Raw genomic sequence first — 22,645 nt, forward strand, 5'->3', positions numbered from 1 at the left:
GACTATACAAAAATCAACTGGAGGTAAGGCCTCGCGAAAGTAGTTGGCCAACAAGCAGAAGAGCGCCCCAGCAACTGGTGGCGTGAAGATGCCTCACAGACACAAACCAGAGACCGTTGTTCTCCTAGAAATTCATCGTCATTAGAAGAGTGTTGAGATTTTGATTCGTGAGCTTCCTCCCCAATGTTTGGTCTGAGTAATAACCTGAGACTTCGATACCGACCCTCGACTCCACTGACTGATCTATGATAATAATTATTGCCTTTGTTGTCATGAGCTCTCTACTTCTGCTTTATTTTCCACATCTGTAGATCTGTATAATTACCCTGAGTACACTGTTCATACATCAACAGGATATCCACTTTAAAAAGAATTGAAAGTTCCTGGCTGACGCCCTTCATTGCTGTAACATATGCGAAAAATGTACTGCCTAAACAATTTTTAAAGTAGAACACTTCAAACAATCTACTATCCCATATGTCCTCTATATTTAATGTCACTAGCAATATCAAACTGATCATGCCTGTTGACTGGCATAAATCCCGTAATTGTCTTTTTGATATATTATTACTATTATTATCATTAGTTTCGATGACATTTAGATCTTTTGCTTGTGTACCAGAATTAATCAGCACATATAAACACATATAGGAAAAAAGGTGCTTCAATTTAGGATTTTCGAAGTTTGTTTCTGATAAGGACTAGAACCAGGTAGAGAACTACTCCAAACCAGGTACTAATGGGTTGTTGTTTGTTAAAGTTTAGGATGCTTCGGCAGTTAGCACTAATCATCCCATTATGAGATCGAACTCAGGACCTTTAGATCTCACAACGAGCACAACACCAGATCACTGTGTTGGAATTAGACGACCACTACTCTTTGCGCAGTCACTTTTCAATATAGTGCAGTAGTTATAAAAGGAATTTTTACTGAGCACGGAATGAGTCCTTTAAGGCAGAGATTAAAGGCTGTTGACTAACTAATAGTCGTAAACCGAAATAGAAACCAAGTGAGAATAAGTGCGATTTGCTATTCACAGTGAATTTGTAAGGTTGCGCAATAATCTGAAATTTAAATCAACAAGAAATCAGAGATAAGAGGAAAACCGAACCCAAACTAAAATGGACCAAGTATAAGACGTGTAGTAACACAAAATATTTGATTAAAAAACCACATAACTAAGCACAGACAGCCGAACGTTGTGATTGGCGAAGCCTAACATCCCGCCTGACCATCCCACCAATAAGCTCACAGTAAATAATTGACCTCAGGGCTAGGCTTGCTTTGACTTTTTTGTGATTGGACATAACAAAATGCATGCGCCCAATCTCATTGTGTCTTTTTAGAAAAATGGAATAATCAATATAAGCCCTGCGTAGGCACAGCCTTAAGAGTTGTAGCACGTATCGATCAAATATATTTCTATCCCTGGTTTAAACGATGCTTAGTTTGTGCTTGGTCCTACTTTAGAGACAGCTGGCTACTTCGCATTGCATAGAGTTGATTATTGATTAGTGGATATTGCTCTTTTTTATTCTCACCCCCTAAACATCGTCAAGATTTGGACGGTTCCACTTGAGTATCCAGTAAGTTGTCTTTCACAATATAAAACACCGTTATATATGAAACATGTTTTATTCAACGAATTTGATTCCATTTATTCTTCACTGCCTATTGAACCTACTAGGTTACTTTTCGTCATAGTGTGACTAGTAATCAATAATAAAGGATTACGTGTAATTTGTACTGTTTAACAAGAAACAATTACTAACCAGTTAAATGTCGTATATGTTCGATGTTATCCTCTTGTTATGTCCTAATGACTCATAGTTTCTCTATACAAACTATAAAATTAAGGGACAACATAAGCTCTAAGTGATAGACTGCTGTCAATTTTGATTTTTTATGAATATTTGTCCTTCATCATGTCAATAAATGGAACTCATCAGGAATCATAAAATGCCATTCTTTCAAAGTGGCACCTTATTATTAGGACAACACATGAGCGAACAATATTGTTTTCAGTTAAATCGTCATCAGGCTTGACTCCAACACACGTAAATATTTATCTATTTCACTGTGGTCATTGGTTCATAAATTACCTTGATTGGTTTAGTGTTTTCACATACCTATGTAGATATTCATGTTTATTGTAGTAAGGCCTGGTGGTGATCTAATTGGAAACAATATTGTTCGCTTATGTATGTTCTGATTTTCACAATAGAAATCCCTAACATCTTCATATCGTGAATACAAACATTGTTAACATTACTGGTTATTGAGCTTATGGGAGTAATTCTTAGATTGGTCTTTCTATGTATCAAACCTCTTACTGGACGAGACCTGGATTTTCCCTAAAAGATGACATTTTCGACTAGTCTTAGCTTTCTGACCTATGTAGACAGTCGTAGTAAAGTCTTAAGACGGATTTATTATTTGGTACTGCGTTTTCTGTATTTATAGACACATTTCAGTCACACTGCGTTCCAACAATGGAATGGAATCCTGTATTGTATGATGGGAAGGAAGTTCCTTCGTTTCTTTTTATTTAGAAATGTCTTTGTGTCAAAATTGGTTATACCGTGGTACGTGAATTCGGTTTTGAAATATAACGGGGAAACAAGTCAAATCCCGTCCTAACACATATTAATTGCTCACTCTGAAGGTATAGATAATTCATATCAACTACCTTAACAGTACGTTAATGTGTTTATATTAATTTAACTTCCCTAACCCCCATTAAAAACAAGGGATCAGTGAAAAAAAAGACTTAAAGTAGTCTCTCTGGGCTCATTGTTTTATTTATTCTCATTGATCTTTCTCAGGAGTTTGGTAACTCACAATAATCAAATACATAGTGGTTTATTACAATTTTTCGCACCATACTTTTCATTAAAAAAAACACATTAACTTCTGAGGTATGTAATCAGCATTGAGTATCTAATGATTTGTTTTGAGTTATTATATTACGGTTAAAATGTAATGTATTCATGTGGTGTGTTTAGAGAACCTATGAATTTGAACATTTTACTTTCAATAAAAGTTGTGCTACTATATAATATGCCTTTCTAGCTACTCATAACCAACATCCAGATTTTGAGTTCTATAATTATTCCGTCACTTAATCCGAGAACCCAATGAAATATTGCCTATTCGAATGGTGTGCTGACGAATACAGTTTTTAGAACTCAAGATGATTTTAAGCTGCTCAATACTATTATGATAAACATAATCATTCACAAATTTATCCCATATTACTTGTTATGTCGCAATTACTCAAAGTGAAAAAGCAAATATCTAGACCTAGTTGCAAATGGATCTTTCCTGTGAGCGTATTGTGAGATGAGAGCAGTAATGCTGTGGATATTTTGCTGAAAATAGGCAAACTCATGATTTAAAATACCAACCCCATATGTTACTGTTAGTCGTTTTGCCTTATTTGTAATTTTCTGATACTTTTAACCAAGGAGTGATTTGAGTATGCAGATATCGACCAAGGTCCAGCCCTTAGTGTCAACAGCTGGAAAACAAACCTTTACGAATAACAACCTCATACCTGTTAGAAAAGTTAGTGGCTATCTAGAATGATTAGCCTGCCGAAAAGTGTGGTGTCATTGGAGGTGGGAGTGAGCTGTGTTTGAGTCCTAGTCCGAAAATCGACATAGGGTAATAGTACGTCCAGTTGATGAGTCCCACAGTGAGTGAAGTGCGCGTTCAGGATTTTACTCTTAGACAAAATCCATATATATTGTAAAAAACATAAGTATGAGCGATTGTGTGCCACCCTCAGAGCGTACATATGCCAATACAGATTTATCAAGATTCAGTTTTGAAAATTAGCAATGGGAAAACGCAAAACTTTAAAAATAATAAATTTGAACACCAGTGTGTTTGACGCTTTTTTGTTAAAAAAAAATTTGATGGAAAGAAGAGGTGTGAAGGCAAACACTTTTATTCATCATCGGTTCTTTCACCTAACGTACCAATCCTGGCTAATCTCCGATTTTCATATTTAGAAAACTTTCATAAACACATAAAATCTGAAGTTGTAGCGTCTCTTAACCGAAGCGAATGAAGACGACTTCATTACACTTTCGGTGGACACTCAGAAGGTTTCTGGAAACGACTGAGTGGACATTTAAGAGAGCTCGTGAACTAGAGTAGTATTTATTTTTCGTAGTTAAAGAAGGTCTTATTCTTAACTTTTATGTTTATTAATTTTCTCCTACTGAGATTTATGGGTACTAAAAAGTACACATACACATTTCATAACGTCCAATCAAACTTCTAGTACTACATGAAAAATATCTTCAGTAATTATTTGCAAAACATCTAATTTGTCACTTATAGATGGAAACTTCAATCAGTTGTAAAATGGATTCGTCAGACGAAGGTTCATCTCTTCCGGTAACCCAAATAGACGCACCAGCTTGTGTCCATAAACACGAACCTACTGCTGAAGAAAAAGAGCTTACGAGACTTCTGATTGAACGTGTCCTCCCTCCATTTTCAAAATCACTAAAACTACAAGCTCTTGTGGTTTATCAAGCTGATCAAGAAAAGATGAAGTGTTTACTTGTTAACCAAACTTATGAAAAAAATGATCATTCTTTTGAAAACGACAGTCCTAATCAAGACTTATCGGATTCAGGAATTATGGATACATCTACAGAGTCGATTTCACCGATTAAAACACAAGCTGATGACGTTATAAAGAAGTATGGCTTTTCGATCTCAAGACGTAAACGGAAGCTAAGTCGACCATGTAAAATACCTCAAACTTCTGTTGTTTCTGATCCTATCGAACCTTTACCTGCTACAACTGCTTCATCACCAACTTCCGTTCCAGCTCAACAAATCTCGAAAGCAGTCACTGAAATTGTAACACCGATGAAAAGTGGACCAACAAATGGTTTGTTTTTACCTGTCTCAGCAGTTACACTTCTTCCTCATGTGAGTGTTTTTTCCCTACCTGTAACAGTACTATCAACTGTCCACCGCCCCATTTTACCTCGAATTCGCACTGATAAACAGTCTATTCCCCGTCCTGTTAACAGTTATAATTTGCAGACAGTTATTTCGCCTCAATTAAAACATACAACGTCATCTAATTCACTTCCCAAGAATTCCACCAAAGAATCCATAAACTCAACAGATGATTCAAGTGTCCTTAATCGTCGATATGCCAAATCATTTATATGCAATCAGTGTCGGAAACCATTTACATCATTAACTTTACTATGTGAACACACATTCGCAGTGCATAAAGCATTTAGGTGTACTATATGCGGTGCCCAATTTACCCAACGATCCAATCTTCAACGTCATTCTCTTCGTCATGTTGGTTTCAAACCTTTCGTATGTAAGATATGCGATAAATCTTATTATCGTAAAGATCATCTTGTTCGACATATTGAACTAACACATCCTGGTTGTGATCCACGTACAAATCTTACTGTGAAACTAAGTTCAGCTGAATGTCTGGATTATCTAGATCAAATAAATAAACAGGATAATACAAATTCTGAACAGATGCAAATATCATGTCAAAACACCACTAATAATAATACTCCTGAAATCGCTGTCAAACAAGATGAAAATGATTCCCAAGAAAAATTATGCATTCTAGTTTCTCAGCAACAAGAACAATCTGGTATTTGCTCACAATCACATCAAATATGCACTAGTATAAATTCCTAAAAACCAATTGTTGTTATTGTTTCCCAGAAAAACCAAATCTCGTCATATCACTGTCTTCTTTTTTACCAACATAAACAGCTATTGCTTTTTCTTACTTTTCTATTGTTCGTTGTTTTGTTTGTTTGTTTTTTTCTTTTTTAGAAAATTTTTTTTTTACAATCTAGCTATTTTCTACTTTCATATTTTGTATAAATTAATGACCATTATCAATTTGAGAAAATCATTACCTTCATAATGACTGATTATGTATGTATCATTGGTTGGTCTATAAAGTTACTTTTTGAATTATAATTTATTAATGTGTTTGCTTGTGATAACGAATGATAAGCGAAATCTATAATTGTATAAAAAATAAAAAATTGTTTGAGCAACTCATCGTTATAGATGATTTTATTGCCGTATATTTGACGACATTTTTTATGTTCTGATTGTAACTGATTGGGTTTTGAGACTCAAGAGTTTTTTTCTTACAAAATTTGGTCGAGATAAGTTTCACTTGTGATTTGAATTTGTTGTTTTTCATCTCAAAAAAATCTTTTTTATTGTGTTCATAAACAAAGTTTACTTTAAGTCAGTGTACCGGCTAGTTTTTACGTTCATCGGATAAATTACTATTGTATCTAACTGGTTTATTCACACGGGGGTAAGTTTGAGTGACTTACCAACCAGATTATTGTAAGATGGTTTATAAACGATTTACACTAATTTTATGAGTTATATTAGATAACATTTGTTATCATTTAAGTTATGACTAAACTTTCATGTTCTCTTCTGTCCTTGCAATATTTCTAATGGGTTTACTGTCTGAGTTAACAGCTTTAATTCCCCATTTTTATGATAACATCATTTATTTTTTCTCAGTATGGTAATTCTAGTTGTCACAAACGTTCAATTTACTATTGTTCGGGTTGCTTATTAGTCGTACTAACTAGCAGACAGTAGTTAATGATCAGCCGGAACCAATGTACCTTCCCATGTCCTCTTAGTTCAATATGTCTATTTAGTAGTTTGACTCAAGCTTTTACATCGTTGACCTAATAAAACTAGATTTAATGGAGAAAATATCCAATAAACATGCTGTAACAGTTCAAGTGAAGCTGCATATTATTGCTAAGTTGCTTAATTTACAATTATTGGTTCACGGTTAGTTAGGTTCATCTTGGTCAGCGGCCTTTGTTCCACGAAGGGTAATAGGCGTAAGTAATTATTTAATTAAATTTAGCCTCATATACTCCTGCTAGAGTGGCAAGAAATATAACTCTCTCCTTCATTTAATTGGTTAAACTTATAACTTAACAACTGAATGTCTACGTGGTTACCGACTTTTCCGAAATTTCTAGGTAATTGGATAGTATTCCGTTAACCATAATGGGTTGTGATCGGTGGGATGTAAGAGAGGACCATCGTTTATGAAACTACAATAAGCTTATTTCAGTTCATAATACTAAGCTAAGAAGTAAAGGATGCTGTACAACAGGAAGCCATTGCTATGAATATCTAGTATTTGCACAAAAGCGTTTATTGATTTTGATAAAACATTAGGAAAAAGGAGTCAAGCAGATTTATGTACCCTATCATCGTTTTGTGTTTCTCACAATTTATTATTTCTAACCACGTTCACACTGACCATCCAGTTTATGTTAACAGTATTTCCGGAATTTGTTTCCTTATTCATAAAATACTTTCTGGAAAAAACATCATTACCTACTACTGATGCAACAGTTTCATTATTTTCCGTTTTATTCTTCTAAGAAATATTTTCCAGTTCACTAATTAAACTGATCACCGCCTACGCTACTATTACAAATATCTGTGTAGTTATTATGAAGCAATAAATCGAGTAAATAAAGTACTTAGTGTGTTGTACTACTGATCTATTCAAAATCAATATAAATTTAAAATATTTCACGCTGTTATGTTATTGGCTAATTGTTACGCTTAAAAATCGATACTGCAATAACTTTGAGGGCTAGCAAGAATTTTCTAATACAAACACCAAACTCATACTCTTGTTATTTTTCACTACCTATCGTTTAGTAACCCGTAAGAAAGACTTTTGTCTTGTAGAGATAAATATTGTAAGAACTTTTCTCAATATAGTTTATTTGGTAGCTGTTATGTATAAAGAATCCACCGTCTGTGTTACCCTCGCTCCTGCTCCTCCCTTCACATATGACATGTTTGTGAACATTGTATTTATTCATGTGTGTTTTGTGTTTATCATACCAGTTTTAAATACCTGGCTGGTGAAAATTGAATTGAAATATCGATCAGTTACATAGTATCACAGTTCATCTGTTCACACACTTATTTTAGCTGTGTATAAAACTATCATGCTTTAATTAATCATCAAGTATTAACTCTGTTACCGAAGTTGGGAAGTGCATTCTATTGGTTTGGATACACTCTAGAAATACTTGGTTGACAACGGACTTCAATATTTATTAAAACAAACCATATTATCTTTCTGTATAAATTTGGACTTGTTGAAGAATTTAAAATAACCTGTACCGCTCAAATATATTGTTACACAAGGGGAATCAGTAAATATAAGTTCACTGGATGTTTTGTCTCGGCAGTTTGATATGTTTGCTATCTTTGGGAATAACAACACTCATTCACTGTAATTTCACTCAAACCTAATGGACATGGTTCTAATTAGGTAGGATATACAGTATAGCGATTGTCTAGAGATTTATAGAAATATTTCTTCCTGCTTATGGAAAGATACACATATTTTGAGTAGCTCACATTTAATTGTTACGAAGATCAATGAAATTTTCATAGATTCCCTGTTTAGGATGTACAGTTTACATATTTCTTACTATAATAGCAAACAATTCCACGCTTAGTACCCTGTTGGTAATAATAAGTCTTTTATCGGGGCGTGGGATATGATTTACATCAGCTAGTTCTTGTTTCCAATGTATTTCATTAAAATACACGCAAAACATCCAGTCCCAGAAGACGGTTTATTTCGTACATCTCACATTAGACAATACAATGACTGACATCACAGACAAAAAAATTTTATTACCAAATAATTATTAACTGAAAAGTTTGTTGACTATTAAAATACTCGACGCATATAATATCCGAAATGACAGTATTCAATCTACAGATTGACCACTAGTGTAACAAATCATCTGAACTTAAAATATCTTTCGCTGAGAAGACATATATACTGGAATAAAACACGATATTGTTCAACAATTGAATTAACTCAATATATGGGATGTGATACAGTATTTACTTACGCCTGTTACCCCTAGTGGAGGGTCATAGGCCGACCATCAGCATTCTCCACCCAACTCTGTCATGAGCAATCCTTAACACTTGCCATTCATCCTTTTCATGTCTACTTCCGATTCCTGACGTAATATGTTCTTTCGCCTTCCTCTTTTCTGTTTCCCTTCAAGATTCCAATTTAGCGCTTGCCTCGTGATGCAGTTTGGTGATTTCCTCAACGTATATCCTATCCACTTCCAACGACTCCTAAGATGGAAGCTGGTTTGTTCTCTCCCACAGTAGGTTGTTGCTGATGGTATCCGTTCGACGGACATTGAGTATCTTACATGAACAATTATTTAGAAATATTCATACTTTTTGATGATGGTTGTAGTAGTTCTCAACGTTTCAACTGCGTACAGTAGGACTGTCATGACGTTTTTATTGAAGATTCTGACTTTGATATTCGTTGACAGTTGCTTGGCGTTCAGTATGTTCTTCACTTGTAGGAATGCCTCGCCTATATTTCTGCATCAGATCCTCCTTTTTCATCAATCATGCTTCCCAGGTACGTGAATGTTTCCACGTCATCCAGAGTTTCGCCATCATGTGTGATTGGCTTGGCGTTCTCCGTGTTGTATTTGAGAATCTTCCTTTTTCCTTGGTGTATGTTAAGGCCTATTAATACAGAGGCTACCGCTACATTAGTTGTCTTCGTCTGTATTTGTTCGTGTGTATGGGCTAGGAGGGCTAGGTCATCTGCGAAATCCAAATAGTCTAATTGATTCCGAACTGTTCATTGTATTCCGTATTTCCCTTCAGATGTCGAATTCTTCATAATCCAGTCAATCACCAGAAGAAAGAGGAACGGAGAGAGTAGACAACCTTGTCTGACTCCGGTCCTTACTAGAAATGCATCTGTCAGCTGTCCTCCATAAACGACTTTGCAATATAGTCCATCTTACATGAACAATTATTTAGAAATATTCATACTTTTTGATGATGGTTGTAGTAGTTCTCAACGTTTCAACTGCGTACAGTAGGACTGTCATGACGTTTTTATTGAAGATTCTGACTTTGATATTCGTTGACAGTTGTTTTGAGTTCCATATATCCTTCAACTGTATGGAAACTGTCCTTGTTTTGCCAATCCTCTCCTATACATCTGCATCACATCCTCCACGTTCATCGATGATGCTACCCAGATACGTGAAAGATTCCACCTCTTCCAGAGCTTATCCATCAAGTATGATTGGGTTAGTATTTTCTGTGTTGTATTTCAAGATCTTATTTTTCCCCTTTTGTGTGTAGAGGTCTACTGATGGGGAGACTGTGACTACACTGTTTGTCTTGACCTGTATTTGTTGATATGTATGCGATAGAAGGGTCAGGTCATCTGCTAGGTCCAAATCGTCTAATTGATTCCGAACTGTTCATTGTATTCCGTATTTCCCTTCAGATGTCGAATTCTTCATAATCCAGTCAATCACCAGAAGAAAGAGGAACGGAGAGAGTAGACAACCTTGTCTGACTCCGGTCCTTACTAGAAATGCATCTGTCAGCTGTCCTCCATAAACGACTTTGCAATATAGTCCATCGTATAAATTCCGAATGATGTTGACAATCTTCTCAGCAACTCCATGGTGTCGAAAAAGTTTCCATAATGTTCTCCTGTTCACACTGTCAAACGCCTTCTCATAGTCGATGAAATTGATGTGTCGTGACGAGTCCCATTCAATTGATTGTTCAATGATGATCCATAATGTCACAATTTGGTCTGTGCATGACCAATCCTTACGGAATCCAGCCTGTTGATCTCGAGTCTTTCGTCCGGTTGAGCAACACTGTTGAACATTTTTCCTGGTACTGACAACAGTGTGATGGCTCTGTCGTTCCCACATTTGCTCAGACTTCCTTTCTTTGGCATCTTGATGAGATAACCTTCTTTCAGGTCTGTCAGTGGCACTCGTTCTCCCAAATCTTCCTGAATAGAATGTGGAGCATCTTTGTAGTTACTTCAGTGTCCGACTTCATTGCTTCATATTTATATTGTTAGGTCCTGCTGCTTTCCCCTTCTTGATTTGTTTGATGACGATCCTGAATTCTTCGATCGTTGGTAGAGTGGCATCTATAGAAAGGTTTGTGTATGCTGCTTAGATGTCCGATGGATTCAATGGGGTGGTCTATTCAGCAGAAAAAATAATTCAAACCATGTAATACAGTGTGTTTAATTAATTGACCGCTTCATGTCAAAGATAGAATGACATGAAACGAAACAGTTTTTGGATTCATTTGAAGCAACTAGAGAGAGAAATTCCGAAATGATCTCATCGTTGGTGACAAACTTCATCGAAATATACTCACAGTCACTTTGGACCAAGACGGGTGTTGTTCATCACCGCAGTCACAAATACACATGTCAAACACATTTTTAAAGTCAGTTTGTGTACATGAATTGATAGATCATTAATCAACATCCATGATAGATAAGTTAAGCTATACTCAGTGAAATCCTTTTAATCACAATCAAAAATTCAACTATCTTCCTATTTAATCTAACTCTGTGAAGCTTCGCAGAAGTTCAAAACTTTCGAAATTCAAATGCTTACAAAAAGTACAGTGATTGGTTTTGTAGGAAATTTCTAGAGTTACTTTTGATTGATTATTGAGTCAAATAATCGAACTCAAGTAAGTAAAAGAGACTGAAATATTGGATCACACAGATATTTTTGATGGATGATTACCAGATTATAGCTCATCAGCTCTAAGCAAGATTCAGACGGTAATCCAAGTGAGAATTCTCCCTGGTGCACGTTTACTACAGAATAAATAGTCTGACGATTAATAGCTATAAACACTTGCATTTCACGAATACTAATAATTTCATCTAAAAGGTTACTTGTTTAACATAACTCATAACATTATTACATAATGTTTGTGGGGTACAGTACAATACAGAAAAAAGTGTATCCATATTTTCTAATATCTACTTCTCTAGTCAAACTGACCCGACCCTCTCAGTTGATTGAACACAAAAAATTCCCGACCTTTCTAGAGCCATAGCACCCTTGAAATATTAAGTTAATAGTTTATAGCAGTCCATATTGTATCTTCAGCTAATGTGCGAATAGAATGACATATTAATACCGGTGACTGAATACCCTACCATCTACTTGATTCAGTTCACAGGTCAAGAACATATAGAAACCTACCTCATTGGAGGGTAGAAATCACAAACGAGAACGAAGCAACTATCCAACACCTATTTTCAGCGAATTCATTTTCAAAGTTAGACACGCGTAAATAAATGCTTATTTTACAAGATGATAATAATTACAATGATAGTGATAGTAAAATTCTGTTAAACATGGTAACAGTTAGGTAGAATAAACAAAGGTATTAAAACTTTATTTTTATCAGGGAAAACAATAATAGTTTTATTGTTAAGGGCCCGAATATTCAACATAAAGACAGATAGCGAAATTATAATTGAGAAAGAATGGCTTAGTATGAAATTGAGGTGAAATGTAATCAGGACGATCATAGGAACAGAAATAAACCGATTGAAGGTAAAGTGTCTATAGGTAAGATAAAAGGGGAAGTAAATGAGCAAAGATAGATGGTGGCTAGCAGCGAAATCCAGGAAGCACGTTTCGTCCTATGTGGGACTCGCCAGTTGTATGTACCTGCATTCCAGAGTTGATGCTCACTCTGGGACTCGAACCCAGTACCGTTCGCCTCAAGCTTCATCGCGTTATCCACTTAACCATTGAGTCCTGATAGCCACGTGTTTGTGCAATGTGGTGAAGTTTAAATTCACTGGGATGCATGTACATCCAGCCGACAAGTCCCAAATAAGACGAAACGCGCGTCCTGGATCCCACTGCTAGCCACCATTCATCTTTGCTTACAAAGCTTGTGAATTAAGGCAATATTGAGGCAGGATCCACATATGCCAACAAGAGACTGATCAATTGCAGCCCTAAACAACAAAAGGAAGATACAAGCAAACAATATCAAGGGAGGCAGATCTCTATAAAGGAAGAAAAGTATAAAGGGGAAAGAAAGTTATGAAACATTAAGACCATGGTAGAAAAAAAGGTTGTACTAGTTTCTTTTGAAGATATAATTCTGGTTTTTCCAGATGTATAGCTAGTGCTTCGGCAGTGTTAATAAGATGCAATGTAACTGCCTTTGGCAGCCTTCTACTTACCTTGTAGATGACTTTGAACACAGAGTCCGCTTTGATTGAGTGACCTGTGTTCACATGGTGTTCAGTTATTGAACTTTCATTGAGTCGTTTCCACCTTTTAGCAAAGCTGGGTAATGTTCTTGAATTCTTTTGAATAAAGTACTCATGAAATAACCTATATATATGGCTCCACATGAGCAGATAAATCGATAAATACACACATAGTTGGTCAGATACGATAATTTATCCTTAAGATTATTGATGAACATTAACCGTCTAGAGAACACTATTCGCAAAGTTCCTGCGGAAAAAGTTCGTTTTAGAGAATCGAAAAAATTCGTCTTTAGGAAGTCAGTAACTAAATCACCTCTGAAATCAGCGTTCATATCAAGTGTGTTTTTTCAACCGAGTTTGTTTTTGTCTTTTGCAGTTTGGGCTTTTTATTTTTGTCAATAATTATCAAAGGATACTCATATTCGATAAGTATTTTCTTAAGGAGGCTCAGTTTGTTATCTGTGACCTCGGGACTACAAATTTTTCGTATTTGCATAGTGGGCAATATGACTAAGTTTCGTTTTCGACCAATGGAAACTGAGCTGTGGAAACTTGATAGCTGTCCATCCCAAATCAACAGAACCAAGTTAATTTAATTACACAAGACAGAAAATTTAAATATTTAAGTGTCGAATTCCCATTTAATGCATCGCAGTGGCATCAATCAGTTGTATTACAAAGTATGTAGCAAGAATTTATTAAACGTAAATAATTCATTTCAATTGTTTATCCATCAAATGATAACGTTCTAAGAAAACTAAACCAATGTAGGATTAATTTACTGGATAAATCGTTACGATTGGATGATATGTAGTGTCCGTTGTTATGTTAAGCCCATATACCTTACTCTAGCTTCTGGACAAGCCAATTTACCCATCCATCTGGAGTCACGTTTTCACCTTGTTAACTGTTCACTTATTAACCCTGACCGTTTTTATACGAGCGTAGGTGTGTGTACACTTTTTATCTTATTCATCACATGTCTGTCATTTATTGTTATCTAACTATAAATGTTGATTAACTCTTGATTAAAGTGAATTGGCTTACACGCCACCTCCAATGCGCGTCGTTTTTGTTTCGCTCGCTGATATTTACTCATGTGTTTATAAATATTTCTGGCATGTGTCATTTGTCAATAAAACTTTAGTTGCCACTTCTCTTTGCCTTCTGATTTTATGCACCGTTAAGATTTGTATTATAACAGTTATCGAGGTGAACGATTAGCGAAGCACGGCACTACAGATATATATATATAATAGTAGTCATTTGATTGTATGATCATACGTTCGTCAGAGAATTTTCTTTCTCATTTAATTTATTGGAAGTTCAGTGATAATGGATTATGAAAACAATACTTTAAATAAATATAATGTGTGGTAGATAGAAGCGTCAGATTTAGACATTTTCTGATGTTATTTTGTGCTTATCAGTATGTCTTGTCTTGAACAGACATAAATTATACATTACCATTAGTCTTATCCCACAAAATTTTCATTTATTCGCTTGTTAGGCTGCTTTAAAAAGATATACAGTAGTGAGCAATGTAATACTGATTTTATTTTACTGACCAGTAATCGTTGCTCAGTTCATTTTTTGTCATTACATCAGCCCATATATGATGAATGAGTTTATACAAACCCGAATTAATAAAACCAACCATGACTGTTCTAATCAATAAGAAAATCTCTACACTACAGAAAAACCACATGTGTAACTACTTATGAGTAGTTTGTTTATATACTGTTGTTCTTTAGTTACGTTAATTTGGATGTTTGCATTGATTGATTAGGCTCACTTTTAATGAAATAACATAATTATGATGGGGAATGAGTAGTAGTTCACTCAAATAATGTATGTTGGCTGAGTGATACATTTTCTTTTGATTATACGGCTAACTTATGGTCAAACTAATATCCATACAATTTCCATAAAAGCAACAACTGTTAGGTTAATACTACTGGAATATTTGAAAGTGGTTAAAAAGACATTTAGCCAGCTGAAAAGATCTGTCAATGCTAACTAGATACACTTCAGTAGACAGGATATCTGTCCAATAAATGAATTTAACACTTGAGGATTAACGCATTTACGTAAATACCAAAATAATGGAAGATGAAAATTAGTGACCAGTGGAGTTCCATCTGTGTCGGATATGAGATAGTTATCCACCACAGAAAATAAATGAAGGGTTGCTAAAGATTATGGATTAGTTAGTGATAGATATTGATACTATTTTTAATCACTGCTTTTTCGAATACATATAACTCATGAGTCCAACTAAGAACTTCAACAACAAAAGTTTATTCATATGATCATTGAGCAACTATTTGTTAGAATAGGAGCTTTGTAAGTTGTCAAACGCTAAGAAATTACTTACTTTGAGTGTCCTGTATTAGATCCTTGGCGAAGTCATGAATGTAAACTATTGAAGAGTTCAAATCTAGAAGGAAATATTCATTCATTACTCCACGATTTCCAAAAGTGATCTCCATGAGTTCGTTCTTAAGATGTGGTCCTTGATGATTACCAAGATTGTTATATGATGCAAATCCTTCATCAGAATCCCCTTGGGCAAGACGTGCAAGTATTTTTAACTAGATACAGAATTTAATTTCGAAACTATATTTCTCAAAAATGTGTCAGAAAACTGTAAATGAAACCCAATGAATTGTTTCTGTCTTGAATACATACACGTAATATAATATTAGACATGTGAACGATTTGATGCCACCACAGTTGTCTATGGTTTAAGCACGTGCTTAGAAGTCTGGAGGTCTAGAGTTCGATCCTTAATGAGGTCATGGGTACATATTTCTGAGGAGTCCCATAATAGAACAAAAAAAATGTTTAATCCTTCCTTGTTCCTATTGATTGTTTATGATTAGTCAGTGGTATAAACTGTAAATCTTAACTATCTCCACAAGTTCCCTACACTAAAAACAGAGCAATTCGTTTAAAAACGTAGTGTTGTGATTCGAGCGACTAGACTGGTTATTTCCCCGTGGAACCTATTCCTAAATAAATACAACACATACAATATTACATAACCATCGTCTATATAACATTCAGAAATAAATTTATCGTCAACATTATCCTGAGTTCATACGACGGGCTACACTGAAAAGTCGTGTATGGGGGACAGCTGACAGATGCATTCTAAGTGAGGATCGGATAGAGATAAGATTGCTTACGTCCACTTTTTCTCTTTTTAATGGTAGTCTACTGGATTACGAAGACCTCCATATCTGACGGAAAGCACGGAATACAACTTTTGAGACGTAATTGTGTTTGTCTAGCTGAAATAAATGTAAAACATGTGTACATCACCAGTATTTAGCTTTGATACCGCTAATTATATTCAACAGAATATAATCTGAACTATTACTAAATGTTACTTACTACCTTCTCTTGTTAATTATTTGTTTTGAGGCTAACAAAGCAAGAAATGTAGACGATCGGACAAAATTGAAAATGAAAACTATGTTACGTTTTTTTGTGAACTTATGATACTTTGTTGATATTAAATATTCTGAACTTCATAATTTAATTGCGGAGCTTTCGTTGTCGTTCTAGGCAACATTTTTAACTTATACTTCACAAACCCTACATCATCAAAAACATTAACCTGAGCTACAAATTTTCTTCATCAATTATGTTTATAACTGAAAATAGTGGTAAATATTCTTTTTACAGTTTAAATTCACTTAGTATTATTTGTTTGAATCTTCCCATTGATGTTCAGGACTGCAACTGGTCAGTCTCTAATTGACATATGTGCATACTGTGCGTATTGCCTCGATATAGCCTTATTTCACAAGTATTGTAAGCAAAGATGGATAGTGGCTAGCAATGAAATCCAGGATGCGCGTTTCATACTATTTGGGACTCGTCGTCTGGATGTACCTGCATCTGAGAGTTGATGTTCACTCTGGGACTCGAACCCAGTACGTTTTGCTTTCAACGCCATAGTGTTATCCATTCAGCTACTGAGTCCTGAGAACCCCTTGCTTGTGCAGTTTATTAATTTAAGTACAACTATTAAAACTGATTATCTTTGTGAAATTATTCAACAACAATATATAAAATTTATTAATTCCTTGAATAATGATCGATGTAATGAAATTTGTTCAAAGGTCATATCATCATTGAAGGCTATAACATCAGTGGTTTTGTTATTTAAGATTCATTTTTCATGTATGTACATGAATCTTCATTTTGATATTTCTACAGCGTATTATCAATTAGACGACTGGAACTCCATTAAGAGTAAATGCCCAGATGAGATGAAAATACGTAGCGTTTCGCGCTTAGTTTGAAGGTATATTCTACCCTAGGGAGTGTGTAGAACTTCGTATGAGAAGCAATTTGGAAGTGAGAAGAACCAGACATATATATATATATATATATATATATATATATATATATATACTTAAAGTAACTCACTGTTTAAATATCATGATATTGATACATAAACATAGACAATTAAATGTTTTTGGATATCTATCCATCTATCTAGGACGTGTGCATATACAGTTATAAGAATATTCTCAAATTCAACATAGGAGGTATGTAAACATGAATTCAGTTAGAGAATCATTGAAAACCAAGAATAACTAGACACCTTCTTTGTTTAACTATGCACATCCCATGGATCCTATACTAGCGACCGATCCTAGAATCTTTAGGCATTATCATAAAAGCAGTAGAATATAGGTGAACAATTTTTTACTTGTGAAATATCGCAAGTGATGTATGTATTCAACGATTAGATTTTAATTAACAATTAAACATATTATGGTTTCTCCTGACTTTCAGTTATGTTTTAAACAGCTGAAAAGAAAAGGTAAGGAGTGCAGTTCAACAAGTAGGGATTATTTCTAATAGTATAAGATAGATACACTCTATTATCTACCTGAAAACCATACTTTTAGAAATTCTTTGGAATACTTTGGATTTCCGTGATCGAGAATTCCAAAGTTTTGTATATGAAATTCGTATCCGTGGTTCTATGTATGAATTGATATGATTGCTAAGATTTCATATCCTTTTACTGCTAATTTGTGTTTGTGACATTTACAGATAAAGGGAGTCTACTTTTTCCGAAAGACTTTAAAATCCTTGTGATGATATTTGATATACTCCTGACATATAGTAGGATGGTTAGTTTCCTAGTTTTTGGCGATGATTTTGTGTTAGTATATCGGCTTGCAAAACATATTTTGATGAAGTTGAGAGGATAACCATTTTTACCGTGAGCGGACAGATGATGAGTTTCTCCACTTTATCATGTGATAGGAATGAAGTAGTAAATTTTGGCTCTTCTAAATAATGTTTACATACAACTTCTCTTGTACATTTTTAGATGGTCAATATCATAAATGATAATGTTATCTCCATGTGGTTTGGCTTTCAGTATACATGTTTTCAAAATTTCATAAGTTGTCATGCTGATTACTACTCATAAACTTAATGTCATCGAAGATGCTATTGATTAACTGAGGGTTATTTCTCGAGACAATATCCTTTGAAGATAATGAATATGTATCATCTACGTAGTGTTATGAAAGCTTTGGTTTGATTATTGTTACGGCTAAAGCCACAAGATCAACCAATCTTGTATCCAGTGATCAACCAAATAAGACACCCAATAGAAACATAAGGGCATAGGAAAGTATTAAAACTTTCAAAGACTACCATTCAGAGACAAGATCATAAAAACAGGATGATTTGAGACTTAAGAAATGATGAAAGAGTTCACTTCTACGTGAAGTAAGCGCTGTTAATGTCATCCATAATGTCAACGAAAACTTCACAACTAGACAATTAAGGTCAGAATACAGAATACAACCAAACGCATCTGCTTTAGCCACAAATTTTATTCATCACTTTATAGTCTATTTAGTAAAAATTCACGTAGTCACATCATTTTTCTGAAGTAAAATTTTATGATAATGCTTTCTAACCATTACAGTAAACATTTAAAAGTATAACAATAGGTCTTATCATTCATTTCATTAAGAAGTTTCAATGTTCATGTTGAAACTAATCAGGATACATACAGAAATTTACATATATTGGTTACTATTTGATTAATTAATTAATATAACACCAGATAACATAAGTTCAGAAAACCAACGGAAAGCATCAGTTTCCTCACACCTTGTTGAAATAACACTATTTAAGATAAAACCTAGGTGAAACATTATTTCTTATCTATTACTTTCAACTTCTTAACTTTAAAAATGTAAAAAACTTTAATTAGTATAAATAATTAAGCATCAGTCATTTTGTAGTCAAAATATATGTGAAAAAAAGAATCTGATCTTTTTTTTGAAGAACTTTTGAACTTACAAGTAAATTAACTCAAAATAACATGAATTTAACTTTAAAACAATTTTAACTCTATAAATAAACAGACAATCGTGTTTAACTTCAAATGATCATTATTTCTTTCAAATATTAATTAAAATAAGCAAAAATGAATGGTGGTTAGCAGTGGAATCCAGGAAAAGGCACGTTTCGTCCTATTTGGGACTGGTCAGCTGGATGTACCTGCATCTCAGAGTTGATGTTCACTATGGAACTATCAGGAGTCATTAGCTGAGTGGATAACGTGATGGCGTTTAAAGCGAAAGGTACTAGGTTCGAGTCCCAGAGTAAACATCAACTCTCAGATGCAGGTACATCCAGTTGACGAGTCCCAAATAGGATGAAACGTGCATCAAACTGGAATCCACTGCTATCCACTATCCATCTTTGCTTATCATGTCTGTGAATTAAGACTATATCGAGGCAATACGCACAGTATGCACATATACCAATAAGAGACTGATCAATTACAGACCTAAACATCAATGGGAAGATTCAAAACAAACAATACCAAGTTAATAATTAAAATAGCCTTTACGCTTTAAATAAGTCAATAATCATTTGAAAATAAATAATTTTCATAGTTGCAAGCGTGAGTCATTTGAAGATAAACCATCAAGAAAAACCTGGAAGCACTGAACGGCCAACTCGTCCTATTGTGGGACTTCTCAGCAGTGCGCATCTACGGTCAGTTAAGTGCTCTGGAGCGAGACTTTTAGGTCCTGGGTTCGAATCTCACGATGCGAGGTCTTGGATGCGCACTGGTGATGAGTCCCTCAATAGGACGAAACGGCCGTCCAATGCTTCCAGGTTTTCCTTGATGGTTTAGCTTCAATTGACTCACGATTTCAACCATAATAAAAATATAAATCTCTACAAAACCCCTTCTGATAATAAATAATTGTAATGATTTAATAAAACAAATTGATAATCTATGGTTATTCATATATATATATCGGTTAATTAAAATGAGTCATCTGAATTCTATTGGCTATTAATATACTCATATCGATGACCCAAATTGAATGTTTGTAAATAAACAAAAAAATTTTTTGTATTTTTTTACGCATATATAATTAATCACATTATTAAGATGTTTGTCTATTAAGATTTCTAATTGTTTTAATACAATAATGACAATGAATACAATAATTTGTTTACATTTAAAGGTGTGAATCAAAGTGCGTGAAAAGGAAGTGTATCGAAAAACAACAACAACAACAACAGATAAATGAATAAATCATACGATGTTCATAGAAAAAAAACACATTCAAGAATCCGTTAATAGATGAGAATAGTTTTTTTTTATTCTATGTATTTGACTATAGAAATAAATCGTTATTAAATAATTGATATTAATCAACATATGCTCACTAGTGACTGGCTTTAAGAGGTATAGCTTGGAGTTCTAGTGAGAAGTAGTGATCAGTAGAGTTCAACCGTGTCTGTTGTGAGATAGTAACTCACTGAAGACATTGGTGAATGGTTGCTCAATTTCGTGGATTAGACATTACCATCGCTGAACGCTGGCTCAGTGGTCTAGAGGTTAAGCATTTGAACGCGAGGCCGATAGGTCTTGGGTTTGAATCTCGAGAGATGGGATCATGGATGCGCACTGATGAGGAGTCCCACAATAGGACGAAATGGCTGTCCAGTGCTTCCAGGTTTCCCATGGTGGTCTAGCTTTAATTGACACATGATCTCAACTATTAAAATAAATAGACATCAAATGATTTTTTTGTCAACTTTAGTTTATGAAAAAGAGGTCGCATGATAAGAACTACATCAACAGCAGTTGACTTCACCCATAATTGATTTAAATAGATACAAAATTTTAGTGGAGAATCCTAGTAGTAGGGTGTATTTTTTTAAGAAAAAAAACAACAACATCTGTATACAAACAGGATGACATTTATTAATTTTGGGTAATTTGCTATTTTTCGTGAATGATATACGATGCCTAGAGTTAGTTTCTCTTGAACGTTTATTGATTTATAACGCCCATCAGTCAAACAGATAAACAAGTAAAAACCATGATACAAACAAGAATAACTCATCAAAGAAAGCTTCTGTCAATAGTCATTTTGTTAAAAAGTATTTGAACAAAGACGAAAATGAATTTTACTAACATGTGACATTTCAAATATATATATATATATTAAAACAATTATATGAACGAAGAATATTCTTTTCAATAATTTCTCATCAGGTTCTACAATTATAAATTAATAATCCATAAAAGAAGATTGGCCAAGTTTAAGGCAGAGTACATCAATTCAAGAAACTGTAATATGTGAATCAAGGATTGTTTGTCATATAAAATAAGATCGAATCGTTAATGTTTTTGGGATGACTAATATGAAGTGTTAACTTGAATCAGTTTATAGGTGAATTAAAATCGTAAGATAAATTATCAGAATATATATAGTTGACATGGGGGTGAGAGCTACAAAAATGGGATTACAAATCGGAAATTACGTAATATGTAGAATTATATAAATTAGGTCAGATATAGTAGATAGGGGGTGGATGATAAATAAATTTCTATAAAAGGTTAGCAGGTGTGATAATAATAATAATAAAGATAATAATAATAATAAGAATAATGACTGATAAGATGTGTAGATAAACTAAGTTTAAGATATAGAAATGAACATTAATCAAATTAATGTCACCTTATTACAAAATTGATTATTAACAAGTTGATCCTGAAGTTGGCCAGGGTAACCCTGGCCAGGGTAATTTTACACTGGTTTTCAGGAGAACGAGACGCCATCCAGACTTTCACGTGACAACCCAAACGGTACAGCTCAATCCCGTTTAACAGGAGAGCCAGACACCGCCCCTAGGCATAACCCGAGCAGTACAACTCAATCCCGCCCCATAGGAGAACTAGACACTATATGGGCTTCAACGCTACAATCCGAACAGTACAGTTCAATCCTGTGGCGCAACCACACAGGTACCAAGCACCCTGATGGACCAATATATTTTTTACTATTCCTTACTATTCAACTTATCAAATTTTTTAATACAGCATAAAATTTAAACCATTTCAAAAAAGTGAGACAAACAATGCTTGTAGAATAAAATGAATTCAT

At 34.4% G+C, this 22,645-nt stretch overlaps 2 protein-coding genes across 2 annotated transcripts; one reads left to right on the forward strand and one right to left on the reverse strand.

Annotated features, from left to right (window-relative positions):
• Positions 1 to 4,351: 4,351 nt before the first annotated feature.
• Smp_044870 (putative zinc finger protein) lies at positions 4,352 to 6,070 on the forward strand (the record flags this gene model as incomplete). Its single annotated transcript, XM_018795610.1, has 1 exon — positions 4,352 to 6,070. The coding sequence occupies one exon, from the start codon at positions 4,352 to 4,354 to the stop codon at positions 5,699 to 5,701; it is 1,350 nt and encodes a 449-aa protein (XP_018649905.1). The 3' UTR covers positions 5,702 to 6,070.
• A 9,474-nt stretch (positions 6,071 to 15,544) lies between these two features.
• Smp_146350 (hypothetical protein) lies at positions 15,545 to 15,667 on the reverse strand (the record flags this gene model as incomplete). Its single annotated transcript, XM_018795611.1, has 1 exon — positions 15,545 to 15,667. The coding sequence occupies one exon, from the start codon at positions 15,665 to 15,667 to the stop codon at positions 15,545 to 15,547; it is 123 nt and encodes a 40-aa protein (XP_018649906.1).
• Between the last annotated feature and the right edge of the window lie 6,978 nt (positions 15,668 to 22,645).

This window comes from Schistosoma mansoni, chromosome 2, assembly GCF_000237925.1.
Source record: "Schistosoma mansoni strain Puerto Rico chromosome 2, complete genome".
NCBI classification, from domain to species: Eukaryota; Metazoa; Platyhelminthes; class Trematoda; order Strigeidida; family Schistosomatidae; genus Schistosoma; species Schistosoma mansoni.